Consider the following 19,242-nt stretch of genomic DNA (forward strand, 5'->3'; position numbering starts at 1 on the left):
GGGCATTGTGCGTTTTCTGATACACAGAGAGAAACGTGTGACTTAACACAGCAGTACATCCACAGATTCATGTCTGCTTATACCTGTTTGAACCCACATATTGCAACTTGGATAGAACAGGGGTGGATGTGATTTCCTCAAGCGTTTTTATCCCACCACACTTGAATGGAGGCTCGACATTAAGTGTGAAGTACATTTCCGAATGGGAGGGTTGGACGTATGTCAGACATGTGCACGGCGTGGGCGGGTGTCGACATGTTTGTAAAGTGAGAAGAAAAAAAAGGAAAAGGCTGAGGGGAGCGCAGCGCCTGTGTGGATACGCGGAGATAGGTGATGGTTAGAAGAGATGTGAGTGGCGTCGGCCGCGGCTCTCTGAAGCTGTAGGCTCTGGCCGGGAGAGGCGTGCCGCACTCTGCCCCTTCACACCGAAAACCACCTGTATGGATGACCAGACCTTCGGCGCGATCCAGCTCCGGTCCAGTAACAGGCACACGGGCAGCAACGCGTCTGAGAGCCGGGGTTATGTCGAAGTGGAGAGGGGCGTCATGACGGCCGACAACATGCTGGGGGACCCCGGGGTGCTGTCGACGCCTCACCTGTCCGGGGATCGATACGAGCGCGGCCGGAAGGGATGCTGCGAGAAGGTGGTCGTCAACATTTCGGGGTTACACTTTGAGACACAACTTAAAACGTTCAACCAGTTCCCAGACACGCTGCTGGGGGACCCCAGGAAAAGGATGCGCTACTTTGACCCACTGAGAAACGAGTACTTTTTTGACAGGAACAGACCCAGCTTTGATGCCATCCTCTATTTCTACCAGTCCGGGGGGCGCATACGGAGACCTGTTAACGTGCCCATTGATATTTTTTCCGAGGAGATACGGTTTTATCAACTCGGAGAGGAGGCAATGGAGAAATTCCGGGATGATGAAGGCTTTATAAAAGAAGAGGAACGCATACTGCCTAATAATGATTTCCAAAAGCAGGTTTGGCTTTTGTTTGAGTACCCTGAGAGCTCTGGACCAGCCAGGGGGATAGCTATAGTTTCAGTGCTTGTTATTTTGATCTCAATTGTTATATTCTGCATGGAGACTCTGCCGCAATTTCGGGATGAAAGAGACCCAGCCACAGTGGAGCCCACAGTGAATGGCACAGCTCCCTACAAGCCAAACCCGTTTACAGACCCTTTCTTTGTGATAGAGACCCTCTGCATCATTTGGTTCTCTTTCGAGTTGCTGGTCAGGTTTTTCGCCTGCCCCAGCAAAACTACCTTCTCCAAAAACATCATGAATATCATTGACATCGTCGCCATATTCCCCTACTTCATCACTTTAGGGACCGAGCTGGCCGAAAAGGAAAACAGCGGCGGCCAGCAGGCGATGTCGCTCGCAATCCTGAGGGTGATCAGACTGGTGAGGGTCTTTCGCATTTTTAAGCTCTCACGTCACTCAAAGGGACTTCAGATTTTGGGCCAGACACTTAAGGCCAGCATGAGGGAGCTCGGTTTGCTCATATTCTTTCTTTTCATCGGAGTTGTTCTCTTCTCAAGCGCGGTTTACTTTGCAGAAGCAGACGACCCCGCGTCCAGCTTCACCAGCATCCCGGATGCGTTTTGGTGGGCAGTGGTCACAATGACCACAGTCGGATATGGAGACATGCATCCGGTGACCATTGGTGGGAAAATAGTGGGGTCGCTGTGCGCAATAGCAGGCGTGCTTACCATTGCCTTACCCGTGCCAGTGATTGTGTCCAATTTCAACTACTTCTACCACAGGGAGACTGACGGAGAGGAGCACCCGCAGTACGTGCACACCAGCAGCTGCAAGCACCTCCTCTCGGAGGAGCTGAGGAGGTCGTGTAGCTCCTCGTCCCTCAGCAAGTCTGAGTACATGGTGATAGAGGAGAGCATCAACAGCGCCTTCAAACAGCCCAACTTCACCACCGAGAACAACCAGAACTGCGTGAACATCAAAAAGATCTTCACAGACGTGTAAATTAACTCCAGAAGGCATCATTTATGGAGCATGAAGACACAATATTATTTTTCTATAGCCTATAGCAATTGTAATGTGTCAGTCCTGTGGATGAACGTGCGTAAATGTCCGTTTTAACAAGTCATTTATTATTATTTTTGATGTAAGCAAGTGAGACATTTCGCTTATACGTGTCTCCAGTGTAGATTCAAACCTTTTGAGTATTTCTCACAAATCAATAAGTGTTGTTATGACCCAAAACATTTGCACTGGAATGTTTGTTTTACTTTATGCGGCTTGTTAAAACTTATATTTGTGCATTGTATAGTGCCACATGATGCCTATATATCGTGATGTTAATTCAAAAGTTGTTGTGGTTCATGATTGGGATACACGTGTAACATAGTCTAGCCTATTAACCCTCCAGTCTTGTGCTTCGTGGAAACAAACGTTTTCATTGTCCAATAATGTAATGAATAGATGGTATTTAGCCAGATGTCTGTTTAGGTTATATTTATAACCTGTCGCGATGATGGACTCTGTTCACATGATTATTCAGGTAAAAACACACCATGTGGTGTAGATGGAAACGCCTATCATAGTTTTTTGTAAAATTGTATTTTTATTCAGAACTGCCTATAGCCTATATTAAATAAAACGCAAAATAACTGATCCTGACTCGAAATGTAACAATAACCTTTCGCCAATCATCACTGCACATGTCCAGGCAGAGCGAGCAGAGGGGAATATCACATATATAAAGTGTAAATAATCGTGTGTTTAAGGGTCATGTGCGCGGTGACGACAGGATGACAACAGCTGGATGAATGGAGCGATTGCGCGTGCAGAACGTCCCGCCTCGTGCTCCTCTCTAATCCCGCCTTGTGATGCAGTCTCCATGACGACGGTGGTTTCCTGGGTAACCCCCTTTGATGTAACTATGGCATTGTGTTGCATTTTTTTACAAAGACTTTCCAACTGTGCTTCATTATCACCTCAGTGTCCTTGGAGATAAGAACAGATGCAATATCAATCAGCACTATTAGCTGAAGGCAGTGAGCTGGCAAACATGTTGAAATTCAGTCAAGAAGAATAATGCAAAGCTGCATGAGCGCTCTTCTATTTCCTTCTCCTCAGCTGCTGAGTTTCAGACATGCTCCTTTCTCTGAGTTGGCATGCCAACCTATAGGTCTGACGTCATCAACCTTTCACCAAGAAACCAAACCTGTGAAACATCTAAGGAGTTTAAATTAATCACAAGGCTGTATCTCCTCCTTATGGAGAGTATGAGAGTTTTTTAAAATAGCAATCCTAACTTTACTTGTATTCTAAGGGCTGCAACCTACATGCAGTTCCATTATCTGTTAATCTGTCATCCAGGAATGCCATCAAATAGTGAAGTGTCTGTTATAATTGACCCCATACAAAATGACATGTGGCTAATGCTTTATTCAACAGTGATGAAGTTGGAAACTATTTTGATGATCATTTATTTATTTTTGACTTAAAGGTGGGGTAGGTAAGTTTTAGAAACCGGCTCGAGATACACTTTTTGTTATATTCCATGGAATGATCTTAACATCCCGATAGCAATGAATATCTTAAGTGCTTTGACAAAAAATCCATACAAAAATGTCATCTGTGGAAGCCGTAATACTGTAAAAAGTACAACCAATCCGTCGGATTGGATGGTCTACCTGCCTGTCAGCCTTCCATCGGGGCACAAACTTATCTCGTGCCCTCATTGGTCATGTGCGCGTTCGTGTGTCTTGGAGGAGGGGCTCTATAAGGAAGTGGCAGATTTTCTCCGGTTGTGTATTTTCAAATTCTAGCGATCGCGAGCCGGTTTCTCAAATGTACCTACCCCACCTTTAATTAATTAGAGCTCAAACTATTTATAGTTTATGTATAGTGAAAAGGCGTGCCCACTGAGCATCACCAGGTGTTTTGACATGTATTGCTGTATAATTGGTACATCCAACATTTTAGGATTTAGAGGTGAAGACAGTTTCTATAAACTACTATTGTATCATTAAGAAGTTTAAATTATGCTGATATGCTGCTGGACTGTAAGGCTGTGTTATTGTGCAGGCTACATCAATCTGAAAATAGCTCAGTTCTGCCCTCTACTGGATATACTGAGTTACTACTGCTGGCCAGGGTTTGGGTATATTTTTGCTCTTACATTAAAATCCTGCTAGTGTCTTACACATTTTGTTGGAACTGCTTGGAGCAGCTCTGTTTTAGACTCATATTGAGTCTAAAACAACTTAACAACTCACAAACTATTTTGAACTGATGACATTTCAAAAGCTAGAGAAGTGATGTGATTCTCCATATTGCCCTTTATCTATTGTTGTCGACAATATAATTTTAATTTTGGAATAGGTAATAGTGCTGCTTTGTTTATTTTAGATTTTGTTCCAAGTTAATGATACCTCTCTGGAATAACTAATACTAAACCTAAATTACATGTATTTGTAATGCATTGTACATTTCTTTCTCCATGAATATTTGCCAAAAATATGATGCACTTTGACTCAGCACAAAAGAAGACTTGAAGGCAACATGAAATTCACTTTGCAGTAAGCTTTAGTGTTACAAAGCAAAATCCAGGCCTATTTTCTATAAAGCAGCATTTTAACAAAGACAGGGATTTATGAGCTGAGAAAAAGAGAATCCTTATATATTACACAAACAAACAGCAAATGCGCGCAGAATGCTTCCTGTTATTGTCCAATGAAATAATATACCGTTTGCATAATTTCTTACTATCTACTCAGGCAGTCAAATGCATACATTGTGTAAAGGTAACTGCTTATTGAGTTTATTTGTATTCTTTGTTTGGTTTTGTTACATTTCTTATGGTCAGATTTAGGTCTAAATGACAATGATTTAAATGTCAAACACAGATGTGGCTCAAAGGGCTATTTCAGTCAAATGTGGTCTACTTTTGATTCGTGTTTACAAAGACTCCTCAAGGTAAATAACATGTAAAGAGGAGGAATAGGAAGCTAAAACATATAATATGACCATCCATCATTGTTAAGTGCAATTTATCCCCTGGTTCACTTTCAGGCCGAGCATCATAGACCTTGGTCCTGCAGGACAGACTGCACTCAGCTCCAGGTGCTCAGAACTGCTGAGTCGCTTTGTACTCTGTCCTTACTGGAATGTAGTCCTGCTTCAATGTATTTTTAACCAGGGGAAATGAGAACCTGTCTGCAGGTTAGCCAGCGTCGTTAATCTTCCCCTGAGTGCACCTGCAGTTCGGTTTTGGTTTGTGGAGAGGTAAGAATCACATCAGAGGTTTAGCTGTTTGACTAAATACGTGAGGGAATCAATGTATATTTAAATTACAAGAGGGACACATCAGCCATTGCTGTTATCAGACTTCCAGGAAAGTTATTTCCACACAACATTAATTACCAAGATATGATTTCAAATTAGTAGAAATGAAGGACTTTCTGGTATATGTTCTTTCAATAAAATGTGTGATCTGTTTTTACCTTTTTATCAAACTCTATCTTCAAGGTACCAAAAGCTGGACTTTAGGACACATATCTTAGGCATTAATCAATGTTCCTGTCTAAATAATGGAAAAGCTTCAGTCAGCTTTAAAGATTGTCTTTCATCTTTCAGCTTATTGTTTCTGTTTCTGGCACAAAAGCCTCTTGCTAATCTTGTTTCCAGGTGCAGCCGGCAGATGTTTTCAGTAAAAAGCTGTGTTAGACAAATAGCCTTACACGCAGCAAACTGAGTAAATGAGTGTCTTGCTGGTAAACGTACTGGAGCATTTATTGATTAATGAGCGTTTTTTGCCTCATCATTTGGTGGAGATAAAATCGGCTGAAAGTTGAGAAACTATTGGACTTCCATTTATAAAAATTCCAAATCTAATTTAATATTGCTGCATGTCTGCTGGGAGTTTAAAAGGATACTTGTATCTCTTTATAAGCGGATATTATATCAGTGTTTTGCTGCTGCAAAGTGGCCAAAATAAGAAGAATGCAGCTTGAGGTGTGTCTAAACATAGTTTAAACTTGTTAACTTTCTTTGATTAGATATTGATTCAATTAAGAAAATAATGTCAGTGTTTTACATTTATTTCGATTTGTTTGTAAATTCTTGCGCTGCTGCCTGTGTTTAATAACTTTTTTTAATACATTTTAATTTGAAGTTATACTTGTTCCTCATAAAAGAGTATGGAATAATTTGTTTTCATATCAGTATAGTGAAACACAAGTATTGAAGTTGGAACAACGAAGTCTCTGCAATGCATGACAAATAAATTGACAACTAATTGTCTCGCTGTCCCTGTGTGAATGTTTGAGTGTGTGTGTGAGAATCAGCATGCTCAGCTGTAAGACGGTCACAGTTGGAACGCCTGAATGCACCCTGCTGCAGGATCCTGGTCATTAGAAAAACGGAGCCTACTGGAGAGAGACAGGAAACCCAGTGCCGTATAGAGCTGACATGCACACAAATACACAAACAGACGCAGGAAACGGCAAACAGTCGGCTGCAGCTGGTCCTCTGGCACTGCAGTTGAGAGGAGAGAGAGGCGTGATGCCATGCAGCAGCGGGCTACATCTGCTACGAAATGTCTGTCCGGAGATGAGCTTTTCATCGTTTCATCTACCAAAGCTTGTTCTTCACTCATTTTCCCTCCTGCTCCGATGATATTTTTACATGATACAGGATTTGCCCTAAAACTGTAACTAAATACTGCCAAAAATAGAAACCCTGACATATTGCCATTATATATTTGGGTGCCATTTATCCATCTGCTCTTCAGAGAACATGTAATGGGACTCTTGGGGCTATTCATAAAGGTTATTCTTCTGCATCAAGGCGTGTTCAGAGCTCTTAGAGAGAGGAGAGCCCAGAAAGTGTGTCAAAGACAGCATATATTCGTACCCCCCCCCCCCCTCCCAGTGGAGAGATGCACTAAAGCTAACAAGGAACCCAGTTTAATATGGGCAACATACTGGAAATCAGGTCCCAGGTGTGAAACTGTAAGGATACAATAAATCACACACTTGTTCTGCTCCCTAATTCGTCTTTTCTTAATGCAGCTGGCAGCAGGAAAATTAAATGGCTTGTCATTGTGCTGAAACTTCACCTTTAAAATCCCAGCGGAATCAGAGACGCTGTGGATGGATGACAACGCCAAGGCTCCTCCCATTGCTACCCCTAGAGATGGTCTCCATAGCAACCGGATGAGGCTGAGCAAAAGATGTCCCTAGTTACAGTGACAATGCTGACTTTGGAAAATGTCTGCAGAGCTTTAAGACACTTTTCAGGAGTCTGTTGGACAAGATTCATATTTGTGGAAAGTTTTGGTTATGAGGAAAACTGTGCAGCCCTGGCTCGTCCCTCAGGTGACATGAGAGAGAAACAGTGCTGCATGACGCTGAGGCAAATATGTTGGTTCCTTGATTTAATGGAAAACAAAAACCCTTGGATTGAATCATCAAAGTGACACAGTATCTGTCACTGAAAATCCCACAAGTCGCATGATATGCATCAGCAAACAAACACTGCAGCTACAGTATTTCTAAAATGCTGTAGAGCGACCTTAATATGCTTAGTGCTTGTGCTTTTAGTGCCAAATTATTGCGTACACTTTCTACATGAAAAGGGACCGCAACTTGCTAAAAATGTTCACGGTTGGAGCAATATGCTGCAATAAGTCATTGCTGCAAATGATGCATAAGTCGACCGCTTTCCAGAGCCTCGCTGTGCATAAAGCTTTTTGGTACAGATCCACAATCAATGTTCTGTTCGTCCTCTCAACCTCAGGTGTCTTATTTCTAGAATGACCTTGGTGTAATGCAACCTGAAGAGCTCCTGAAGCAGGCACTTACCTTGACTTGAATTTCACTCACTCATACAGACACATTGTGTAATGCAGCATAAGGGTATCCCTGCATCAGTGACACTGACTCACTCACTGACTCATACTGTAGTCCCTCTGTTCAGCATCAGCTTAGCTCACTGAATTCAATGAAGCCACGTTTGTTTGTTTTGGTATGTGTGCTGCTGTGAAGAAGTCGTAGTAAATGCTGTGTTTGTTTCAAATGTTGTAACTTTCGAATTGCACATCAATGGGTCAACTATCCAAAGGTAGCGAATAGTGCTCTGCACATTTAGATAATAGGTGCGTGTGTGCTGACCTCTGTGAGTTATCTGGGAGGTGTGATGCAGCTTGGCAGCATACCGCCGTGATGAGTGTGTCCTTGTGTCTCTCCTGGTGTCTGGCTCTCTTCCAGTGTCCTCTCTCCTCCTGCTGGGTCTCAATATGATGAGCACGACTCTCTCTCCTTTCCCTCCCTGCTTTCCTCTCATCGCCTCTACTTGCAAAGTGCTCTCTCTTCCCTGTCCTTCCTTCCTTTATCTCCATCTCCTCCTGCCTCAGATGTATTGTTAGCTCAGGGGACACATAGAAGGACACAGGGAGCTGCGTTGCTATATATTTCTGTACTTAAGCCACTCTTCAATTATTGCAACCACTTTCCAAACCCTGGTCCCGTACAGTATCTCCCATAGGGTCAAATACATTTAGATAGTGACGATGCACTGGGGCCAAATAGTGTTTAAGTCGGGAAAAAAATATTATTTAACATGAGGCATATCAAGTATCATAATATGAAGGTTTTGCATTAGATAACTATCTTATGAGGAGATGAACACAGGGGATGGTTGCATCATTTTATTCCCATATTCATTTTGAGCCAGTACGGTCTATAGTTACCGGAACAGCAGAATCCAGTTTAAATGAGTTCACAGCCTTTTCCTTCAGTGCTGTGCTTGAAACCTGTGGCTGCTGCAATGCAGTATGAAGTAGCAGGGATTTACAGGAGACCCCCTGCATTGCACTCCAGGGTCTGGGCTGAACAGCACTAACACTTATTAATAAAAAAAACTGTCAAAAAGTATTGAACATGTGGACAATTCTAGACTATTCTTAATTCAAGTTACACAGCTTCTTGTGCTTAGACGCTCGACATTGAGAAGTTATAGGCTTCTTCTTTTATTTAATGACATAAACGCATTTTTGGACTTGCTTATAGGTATTGCAGAAAAGAAACACAGGTATCATATAGATCAGGGATGGGCAAATGGCGGCCCGGGGGCATGCGGCCCCCACCTCCTCTATTTGCGGCCCTCAGATTAATTAATTAATTAATTAATTAATTTATAAACAACGTAAAAACCCTTCTCACACACACACACACACACACACACACACACACACACACACACACACACACACACACACACACACACGCTTCTTGTGCTTATGTCCCCCCACACCTTCCAGACAAAACGATTTACTCTAAGTTATGGGAACCGCTCCCTTTCTCACGCTGTATGATACAATGTATCATACCTTCTCACAGGTGCGAGCTCTGTACCCCTCGAGAAAGAAAAACCTCTCACTTTCCCGCAGTAAATGCCCCTCCATTACTGTCTCTCATGCAGTTATATGTGTGCCTTGCTCACATTTGACTCATTGACAAAATGAGTAGCTATAACCGGTTAGGCGATTTTCTGTCAGAGAGGCTCTGGACAAATGTTTTGAACCAGATAAGGAGGAGATTGAACCAGACATAGAGGACGATGTCTCAGAAATGGAAGACAACAGCGATCCAGACTATGAGCCTGACCAACAGTCAACAGACCAGGAAGAGGCCTCTGAGGGAGAGGAGCCCTGAATATTTATTTTTTCTCTAAATGTTCATTGAGGAAAACAGTATCAGTGTCTTATTTTATATTCATCACAGTGAATGCTGAACTTGATGGGCCCACCGGTGGGTCCAGACCATATACTATAGTTGAAAGTACATACAGAAACACTGACTTGCTTGTATCAAATCAATACATCCCTTACAACTCACCAAGTGTCAGAAAACACAACCCTCTCTCTTTTCCTCCATACCCAAATCTCTAAAAACGGGGCTGCAACAGAGCTGATACAGATTTGAATTTTTCTGACATCAGAAAAGGGGTGCTCCGCCTATATGGGCAACTCTCCACCTATCAGGGGAATGGGGGGTTGGGCCACGGCCACGGCCATTGCCGCTCGAAAGCGCTGGAGACGCTGTAGTACATTTGCCTGGCCTGTAAGTGGCGCTGTAGTCTGCCACAAAAGCAGCAAAGAAGACTTCTCACAGAATCAGCCCTTACAGGGCTGGAAAAGAACAAATAGAGCGAAATGAGCAACCTGATCTCACCAGAATGCGTGACTCCACCACGACTCCTTAACACCACAATGCGTGGTGGAGTGACGAACTTTGTTACATTTGCGTGTCGGCACCACGCAAACAACCCCAATGTAAAGTGAATGAGGCTCCATTGTCGTGGTGCACACACGCATTTCTACAACGTGCATTGTGTGTAATGCAACTGTTAATTTTATTAAATTAGTTTGTTTTTAAGGAAGGCCAGAGCTTCAGCTGTGTCAAATAGATTGTTCCCTTTAGTTAACGTTATTTAAAAGATAATGATCATGTCTTGTATTACGAGCGTCCATTCCCATTGGATAACGGAGAATTTTACACCCGGAAGTAAGTAGCCTATTCTCCTTACTGTCGATTGATTTTACAGTGATATCGCACGTTTAGAGTAATTGCAATGCAGGAAGATTGTGTTGCTTTTTAATGACTGTTTAAAATGCCTTTTTCTTAATGTCTTTCATTTTTGTAACGCACTTTTGAATGCGTTATATTTTATGAAAACATTCAAATATTAAGAGTACATAGTGGGAAAAGTAGAAGGTCAATTATATAAATATAGAATAGAAAATATCAAGAAGATACTCAAATGATATCTAGAGTAAAACAGTTTAGTGCCTGATAGGAGGATGTGCTAACTAATAAGGCTTTATTTAAAGAAATGTGCAGAATACGACAGTGTAATGGTGGAAGTAAGTATACACACATTGATAGATGTCTTGTAATGCACTGTTGATGACCTGTGACCCAAGTTGTTCATTCATTGCATAACTACATTGTTGTGTATATGATATGTCAATAAACCTTAGAAAATCTTGAAATCTTGAAAGGGATGTGCAAAATAGCAATTATATACAGTCTTTAATGAACTATTAGAGAATAACGAGTAATGAATATGCTTTAAAACGGATCTGCAGATAAATATTTAGTCTTCTCAAGCACCAACTATCAAATATCTCGCCTGATTGTTGGCACTTGACAATCACCTTCACTGAATTTCATTCAGGTGTAACTAAAGTCTGATTTAAGGGTTGTTTATATTTCACATCATTAATCCAAATCTGTAAAGTAACTAAAATAAATGTAGTGGATTAAAAATACCAGGTTAACCTTAAAGAAAGCCCTCAGGATTATAAAAGACCACCATCACCCCAGCCACAAACGGTTCTGTCTGCTGCAGTCTGGCAGGCGGTACCACAGCATTCGGACTAAAACCACCAGACACAGAGACAGCTTCATCCCACAGGCCAGAAGACTATTAAACACCTGAATTTAGAAATAACATTCATCTGGCTGCTACTTAGAAATTATTTATCTAATATATCATATTCCAATCACTTGTATATAGACTCTTATTGCACTATTTCACTATTTTTTCTGTGCATCTGTTTTATTGCGTAGCACTGTTGGAGGAGCCTGTGACCTAAGGGGGGGAGGGGGGTAGGACACGTTCGATTCCTGTTTTGAATAGTGTGCCGTCGATGGGTTTCATTCCATTTCAAAGTCCTTTTGGACGCTCTGTGTAAACGTCGCGCATCCAATCACAGAGGTTGAGGACTGATCACGGGGTTTGTCAAGCTAAGCACATGGTGTAGTCCCAAACGATAGCTGAGGATTCTGGGTAGTGTAGTGTCTTCTGCCGTCCAAAAACTCCGAAATATATTTGTTTCTCCGAATCGAAGGGGAAAATACAAAAGCATTGTACACAATTCAAACCAATCAATGTTGTGTAATTACAAGGACAATTTGGTGTTTTTTAGTCGATGAGTAGTGCAGATATCACTGTAAAAACCAATCGACAGTAAGGAGAATAGGCTACTTACTCCGGGTGTAAAATTCTCCGTTATCCAATGGGAATGGACGCTCGTAATACAATACAGGGGACATGATCATTATCTTTTAAATAACGTTAACTGAAGGGAACAATCTATTTGACACAGCTGAAGCTCTGGCCTTCCTTAAAAACAAACTAATTTAATAAAATTAACAGTTGCATTACACACAATGCACGTTGTAGAAATGCGTGTGTGCACCACGACAAAGGAGCCTCATTCACTTACATTGGGGTTGTTTGCGTGGTGCCGACACGCAAATGTAACAAAGTTCGTCACTCCACCACGCATTGTGGTGTTAAGGGAGTCGTGGTGGAGTCACGCATTCTGGTGAGATAGGTTGGAAATGAGGCATGGCTAAAATGCATAATCTGTTTGGTATTTTCACAGACATGTTTTATATAGGTATAGCCCTACAATATATTATTCAAATATAGCATTAAAATACAAATTATTTTATTTGTTTTACTTGTAGTACTGATACCGTCCACTAGACTCCTAGTTACGTCGCGATGATGATGATGATGATGATTTGTTCGGCAGCCAAATACGGCAAAATAATCTGTGACGCGTTTGTGTGTATTCTTGTACACAAGAAAACATCGGCTGTTGTTATGCTTGCTGTGACGTTAAGTTATTGCTTGTAATTATGCCGTTACAAGCTTAAAAGTTGTATTTATCATCTGAATTTGGCAAAACAAGTTTAATATTCTAAAAACCAAGACTTTGTTTATTTGAAATCAGATGAAAACAAACTGTCACGGACCCTGCCGTGTTATGTATGATTACTACGCTTTTCATTCAGTATTTCAGCGGGAGGGAGGGAGGGGAGCGCGCTGAGGAACAGCAGAGTGCGGGTTGACAGGTGCCTGTGTTGACGTTCCCCTTATTGTGTCTTAGGTTCAAGTTAGACAACTAATGTCTGGGTTAGTGTTCATGACTTCATGTTTATGTCATCTTAATGGTTAATCTTAATGCACATACATTTTTCATGCTTTCCAATAAGTTAAATAGTTTTATTCCACTGTTAAATAACCTGTTCAATACAAACATGCCACTTGTAAAAATGAAATAACATTTCTGTGAACTGATATGTTTAGTCAGCTTATTAGAGGATGTTCCCTGAAAGATTGTAAAATGTCAATGAAGACTTAGTATATTTGTTAATAATTACATATAATACATGGCATTTGTGTGTGTGTGTGTGTGTGTGTGTGTGTGTGTGGTGTGTGTGTGTGTGTGTGTGTGTGTGTGTGTGTGTGTGTGTGTGTGTGGTGTGTGTGTGTGTGTGTGTTCCAAGTGAATCTGCGGCCCCCTGGTGGCCAGTACATCAATGATGTGGCCCACCACCATCCACGTTGCCCATCCCTGATATAGATACTTGTAACAGAAAAGAAAAAAAGTCAAGATAGGATGGGTTAAGCTACTTTTTTATCATATCATATCAGATAAAAGGACAGTAAAATGCCATTTCCTTCAAATGACCCAAACAACCGCAAAGTAAAATGATGACCCGTCATTCATCTTGTGGCTCTGTGATAATGATCCATAGTTTCTAAATCCTCAAATGTATTTTTCTTGCTCTCTGTTCCTGCGACAAAACTTCTGATGCAGCTCTGAAATAAATACCTGTTGGAAACAAAATCATCGTGGACACCTTCATCTGCACCTTACACCTTCACCCATTTTTTTTATGTCATTTATTTGTGCACACACAGCATTTCAAGTGCTGGGACCCTTCACTTTTAATTAAAGCAAGCCAGCTAATGCTAAGTGTACTGAGCCTTATGTGTAGTACCGTCTTGTAATGGGCCTCTGCCTCATAAATAATGTCTGTGCTGTCATGAGGAACCTGGGAAAGGCATTAAGAGATAGTGAAAGGTACCCGCATGTGGCAGCAGGCAGACAGACAGAAGGGACGATGATGGGAGCTGTGGGGGTCTCAGGTCTGCTGGAGTAACCTTGGCAAAGCCGTGTCTCCACACAAAATCATCCGCTGGCCTCCCTCTCACTCACGCCCTCCCCTTTCACCTCCTTATCCGTCACAACTGAGGGATGTCCCGCTGACCTTTGGCTTCTCTTGAGGGATTTCCTGGTCACCGATGCATTCGATAGCAGTGAGAGGAATCACTATCGATCAGCGGTTCTCCATCTGAATAAAACAGAGCACAATGATGGAGGTTTTGCTCTATTTTAGTAACCCTCCATGTTTTATTGATGAAGTGGGTTGCCAGGAAAGGGAAATATAACTGCTGAAACAAGAGTTACAGAATGTGCAGTCACATTGTTGCCTCTGTATATTTTCATAACTTAAACAATAAAGGTATTCACACCGAATGACGACACCTTACAAACATACATAAGGAAGATTGATTGTGAGAAAATGCTATTTACTGTTGTTTTTTGTCTTTTAAAATGTATGTTTGTCCTTCAACCTTTACCTAATCATGCTATATAGAATCAGAACCAGAAGGTATTCTGATTCTATATTAAACCAGAATAAATGGTAACGCCTATTTGTGGCATTGCAGTTTTGAAAAAAAAAGAGAGCAGCTGACCAACAGCAGTGCTGCTAAACAATGCTGGAGACGTGTGCCCCTTTAAAATTGCCCCACACTGCAGATAAGGTAAGGAGTGGTAGGGCTTCAGTGCGGATGGAGAGTGCTTTTTTGTTGCCCTCTCCTTCTCCAGCATGTCTCTTTGGTATGCAGAGCCGTGCCCTCATGTCGTATTGACCAAGCTTTACACAGTGGCCACTGTGACAAACTGACATATTTCCCCCAGTAATCTTTCACCTGGAAGATAAATCGTATCACCTGCCGCTGTGCTGACACCATGCAGGAACTAACAATAAAGGCCGCTGTATTATAACATGTGTGCGTAATTGCATAATTGCATGGCCCAAAACACAAGGCGACTCCTTCATGCATGTCGTTTCAAGTCAGTGTCCGAAGACCGCATGCTCTGATCACCATGTGGAAAACTCAGATGCGTGTGTGTGTGTGTGTGTGTGGTGTGTGTGTGTTGTGTGTGTGTGTGTGTGTGTGTGTGTGTGTGTGTGTGGTGTGTGTGTGTTGTGTGTGTGTGTGTGTGTGTGTGTGTGTGTGTGTGTGTGTGTGTGTGTGTGTGGTGTGTTGTGGTGTGTGTGTGTGTGTGCACATGGTCTGCAGCTCAGACACTGGATTTTGGTTTAAGATGTTGTTCATGTGGCGAGAGCAAGCCTAGCGAGCATTAACATGTGCACTGGCTGAGTGGCGGGTGTGTCAGATTTGTTCTCGCACTGACATGAAAAGAGGACTTATAATGTATGCATATGTCCCATAACGCGTCTAATTATTAAATCTTGGTAATAAGATTATGTTTTTTTTGTAAGCCTTCTCCCTCCTCCTCGCTTGCCTCGCTTGTTTCCTCCCTCTGCAAGATGTGCCTCTCAGCATCAGCTCCCTTTACCTTTGCGACTGTCTGCAGCCACAGCTCGTCACAGTTCACGCTGGAGGGGAACAGCGGAGGCAGATCTTTCTGCTGATCCCAGCACCTTTGGTTATTAAGGGAACGCACCAACACCATCCTCGATCGCTTCCCTCCTCCCTTTTTTGCCATCTGCCATCCCACGACAGCCGGAGGAAAGGAGTCGGGGAGGGGAAAGCGAGGACACACCCGCACATACTGTACCGCTTTACACCGCGAGGATGACACATGAGGTGGATATCATCGACTGCCCCAAATTGGATTTTTTTTTTAAACCCGCTCTGAAGACGGAAGGGCTGTTTGTCGCAGCTGGTTATTCACCTTCCTGGTACCGGAGTCCAGATGACTGCAGGTATGTATGGTATGGATAAACAGATCTGATTGTATGTTCTAAAGTATTGGCGTTTTGTTGTTAATGCACTGATTCTTCACTTCCATTGTAATCGTCATAGTAGACAATAAACATGTATTTAGGATTTGTTTCATTAGATTTTATTTGTAAAACTGCTGTGAGTGGAGATGATGCAGCAAGATATGCAGGTTTTCTCTTGGAACCTATTCCTTCTATGGATAAATTATTTATAGATGTTTTTTAATATTTCAGAGACAGGCCACATTTCGGACTAAAATGCCCGAACAAAACAAAAACAGTTAATATGAAGCATGTGTTTGTTGGTACTGCCAGTAAGCTGATATGCATCTTGTACAGTTTGTGTTTAGACTGCAGTGATTTTCGATGATCTTCTAGACAGGATGCTGTCTGTATGAATTGGTTGCTGCCTGCTGCATTGCCATACTCATGGGTGGACTGCCAAAAGGTAGTCCCACTCATTACACTGGATTTTGTCCATTGCATGTAGATCAGTGTCCTAATTTACAAGCGTCTGTATGTTTTATATGCTGGTTAGCCCCCGAGTTTACCTGCATTGAATCAATTATATGCAAGGCAGATATCTTATTTGCATATTAATTTGCCCGAGTCAGAAGCAGCAGTGTCAGCCTCAAGTTTCCACAAAGCTGATTCAATATTGCATTGATTGCTTCTCACGACAGTCTAACTTAAATAACTCTTATCAGATTTACTGACATTGTTTCAGAGGGTGGATTCATTGTCATCTCTTATCAGTGTTTTAAAGCACGTTACTGACATCTTGGAGTAAATGCAGTATTAAGTGCATGAGTCATGTCTCTGGTTTACTGACCTTGTTGTTTGTCTTTGCTCTGTCTGTCCTGCATTGCGTCGGATCCTAGGTACATCTGTGGCCATCAGGTCTTTACGGTGTCGAGCCCCCTCCTTCTCCCGCGGCCCCTGCCTGCAGTTCTCCAGGCTGCAGGACCCAGACTCATTGAAAGGTGTAGGCCTCCTCCCCCTGCAGAATGACTGTTGCCACGGGCGACCCCTCTGACGAGGCGGCTTGCTCACCCGGGGCTGGACTACGACCCGGAGGCCGACCATGAGTGCTGTGAGAGGTGGTCATCAACATCTCAGGGCTGCGCTTTGAGACTCAACTCAAAACCCTCTCCCAGTTTCCAGAGACCCTGCTGGGGGACCCCAAAAAGAGGATGCGCTACTTTGACCCGCTAAGGAACGAGTACTTTTTCGACAGGAACAGAACGAGCTTTGACGCCATATTGTATTATTACCATCAGGGGGCCGGCTAAGAAGGCCGGTCAACGTCACCCTTGATATGTTCTCAGAGGGAGATCCGCTTCTACGAGCTTGGCGACGAGGCCATCGAGATATTCAGAGAAGACGAGGGTTTCGTCAAGGAGGAGGAGCGGCCTCTTCCTGAAAATGAATTTCAGAGACAGGTGTGGCTGCTGTTCGAGTACCCAGAGAGCTCAGGTCCTGCTAGGATTATTGCCATAATTTCTGTCATGGTCATCCTGATATCTATCGTCAGTTTCTGCTTGGAGACTCTCCCCATTCTGCGAAACGATGACGACGACAGGTCTCCAACGAAAATCTATTACCCTGAGACCAACACCACAGTCATCAGCTATACATCCACCTACTTCACTGACCCCTTCTTCATCCTGGAGACTCTCTGCATTATATGGTTCTCCTTTGAGTTTCTAGTGCGCTCTTTGCCTGCCCCAGCAAAGCAGGCTTTTTTGGTAATTGATGAACACAATTGATGTTGTTGCTATCATCCCTTACTTCATCACTCTTGGCACAGAGCTCGCAGAAAAGCCAGATGACGGTCAAGCGGTCAACAAGCCATGTCTTTAGCCATTCTCAGGGTCATCCGCTTAGTACGAGTGTTCAGGATTTTTAAGCTGTCACGTCACTCCAAGGGGCTTCAGATTTTGGGTCAGACGCTGAAAGCCAGCATGAGAGAACTCGGCCTGCTCATTTTCTTCCTCTTCATAGGGTGTCATCCTTTTCTCAAGCGCCGTCTACTTTGCCGAAGCAGATGAGCCCGAGTCACAGTTCGAAAGCATCCCAGATGCGTTTTGGTGGGCGGTGGTGTCCATGACAACAGTTGGCTACGGTGATATGGTCCCAACTACCATCGGTGGCAAGATCGTGGCTCCCTCTGTGCCATTGCAGGTGTGCTGACCATTGCCTTGCCCGTGCCTGTCATCGTGTCCAACTTCAACTACTTCTATCACCGTGAGACTGAAGGCGAAGAGCAGGCGCATTACTTGCAGGTCAACGTGGCCAAAACCGATTCAGCCGAAGAGCTGAAGAAGAGCCGCAGCGGCTCCACCATCAGTAAATCGGACTATATGGAGATTCAGGAGGCAGTGAACAACAGCCGGGAGGACATTCAGGAGGAGAACCTCAAGACGGCCAACTGCACGCTGGCAAACACAAACTATGTAAACATTACAAAAATGCTCACAGACGTGTAGTCGTCGGCTATCTCTTCCTCCCCGTCATGGCGGGAAATATGGAGCCGGCAATTAGACAGGACTGGTGTACAGCCTCCCACCTCACGTGTGCTGGAAAAAACAAGGCAATATAATTCAGGATGCTGATGATGATAAACAGTGAACAAAATATATAAATAAGACCATCCGCTCACTCTTCGCTCATCCTGTCTTCACCCCTCACAACTTGCCCTTAATAACTCCTGATAACTGTCAAACAGAGTGAATTTAAAATGTTGCATATCTGCATGGAGTTGGCTTTGTTTTGTGTGTGTGGCTGTTTTGAAAAAAAATGACAATGCCTAAACTAAAATTGTTCCTGCTCACAACAGTAGCCAACAGTAGTGCACCAAAAGAAAAGAACAAGGGAGAAACACGGCAAGAAAAAAAAACAATTATTGCTTCCAAAAGAATAAAAAGCAACACAAGTCCTGCTTTAGTCCCCCATCCCTCGTTCCCAAGCCACGCGGCTCTGCCATGCGCTTTCTGAAGAGCCCTACTCGCGCGCTACATATGCTGCTTCTTGGAGCCAATAAAACACTGTCTTATGATTCACCATTTAGGAACAAGAGGATGTGTGAGCATAAAGCAAGCTCACCCCACTACTGGATGGTCTGTGGGTGACTTATGAGGAGGTTGGTGTTTAGTACACACGTTATTTCAAGGATGAATGACAGCCATCAGCACTTAGCTCATGGTTCGACACCTTTTTTTCCCAGCAGACATCAGTATCTGATGAATGGCTGAGAATGGCCTGCCTTTTCACTGCTTTGGTCTTACATGTACTGTATGTATTGCAATGCAAGCTTCCCCCCCCTTCCATTCACCCAAAACTGGTCTTACTGCAGAGCT

General features: G+C 43.0%; 2 protein-coding genes across 2 annotated transcripts; both read left to right on the forward strand.

Moving 5' to 3' along the window:
* The first annotated feature begins 376 nt into the window (after positions 1-376).
* LOC117447006 (potassium voltage-gated channel subfamily A member 3-like) lies at positions 377-2,560 on the forward strand. The gene has a single exon (XM_034083570.1). The coding sequence runs from the start codon at positions 441-443 to the stop codon at positions 1,992-1,994; it is 1,554 nt and encodes a 517-aa protein (XP_033939461.1). The 5' UTR covers positions 377-440; the 3' UTR covers positions 1,995-2,560.
* Positions 2,561-16,807: 14,247 nt separating this feature from the next.
* On the forward strand, positions 16,808-19,023 carry LOC117446162 (potassium voltage-gated channel subfamily A member 2). Its single transcript, XM_034082178.2, is given in 10 exon segments — positions 16,808-16,928; positions 16,930-16,982; positions 16,985-17,155; positions 17,158-17,213; positions 17,215-17,596; positions 17,599-17,634; positions 17,637-17,720; positions 17,723-17,886; positions 17,888-18,041; positions 18,044-19,023. Coding segments are annotated over 10 exon segments (1,467 nt in total). The 5' UTR covers positions 16,808-16,890; the 3' UTR covers positions 18,373-19,023.
* Positions 19,024-19,242: the final 219 nt, after the last annotated feature.

Source organism: Pseudochaenichthys georgianus, chromosome 5, assembly GCF_902827115.2.
Source record: "Pseudochaenichthys georgianus chromosome 5, fPseGeo1.2, whole genome shotgun sequence".
In the NCBI taxonomy this organism is placed as follows: Eukaryota; Metazoa; Chordata; class Actinopteri; order Perciformes; family Channichthyidae; genus Pseudochaenichthys; species Pseudochaenichthys georgianus.

Excerpts from the sequence above, each read along its gene's own strand:
- LOC117447006 (XM_034083570.1), top strand. The coding sequence starts at position 441 with ATGGATGACCAGACCTTCGGCGCGATCCAGCTCCGGTCCAGTAACAGG.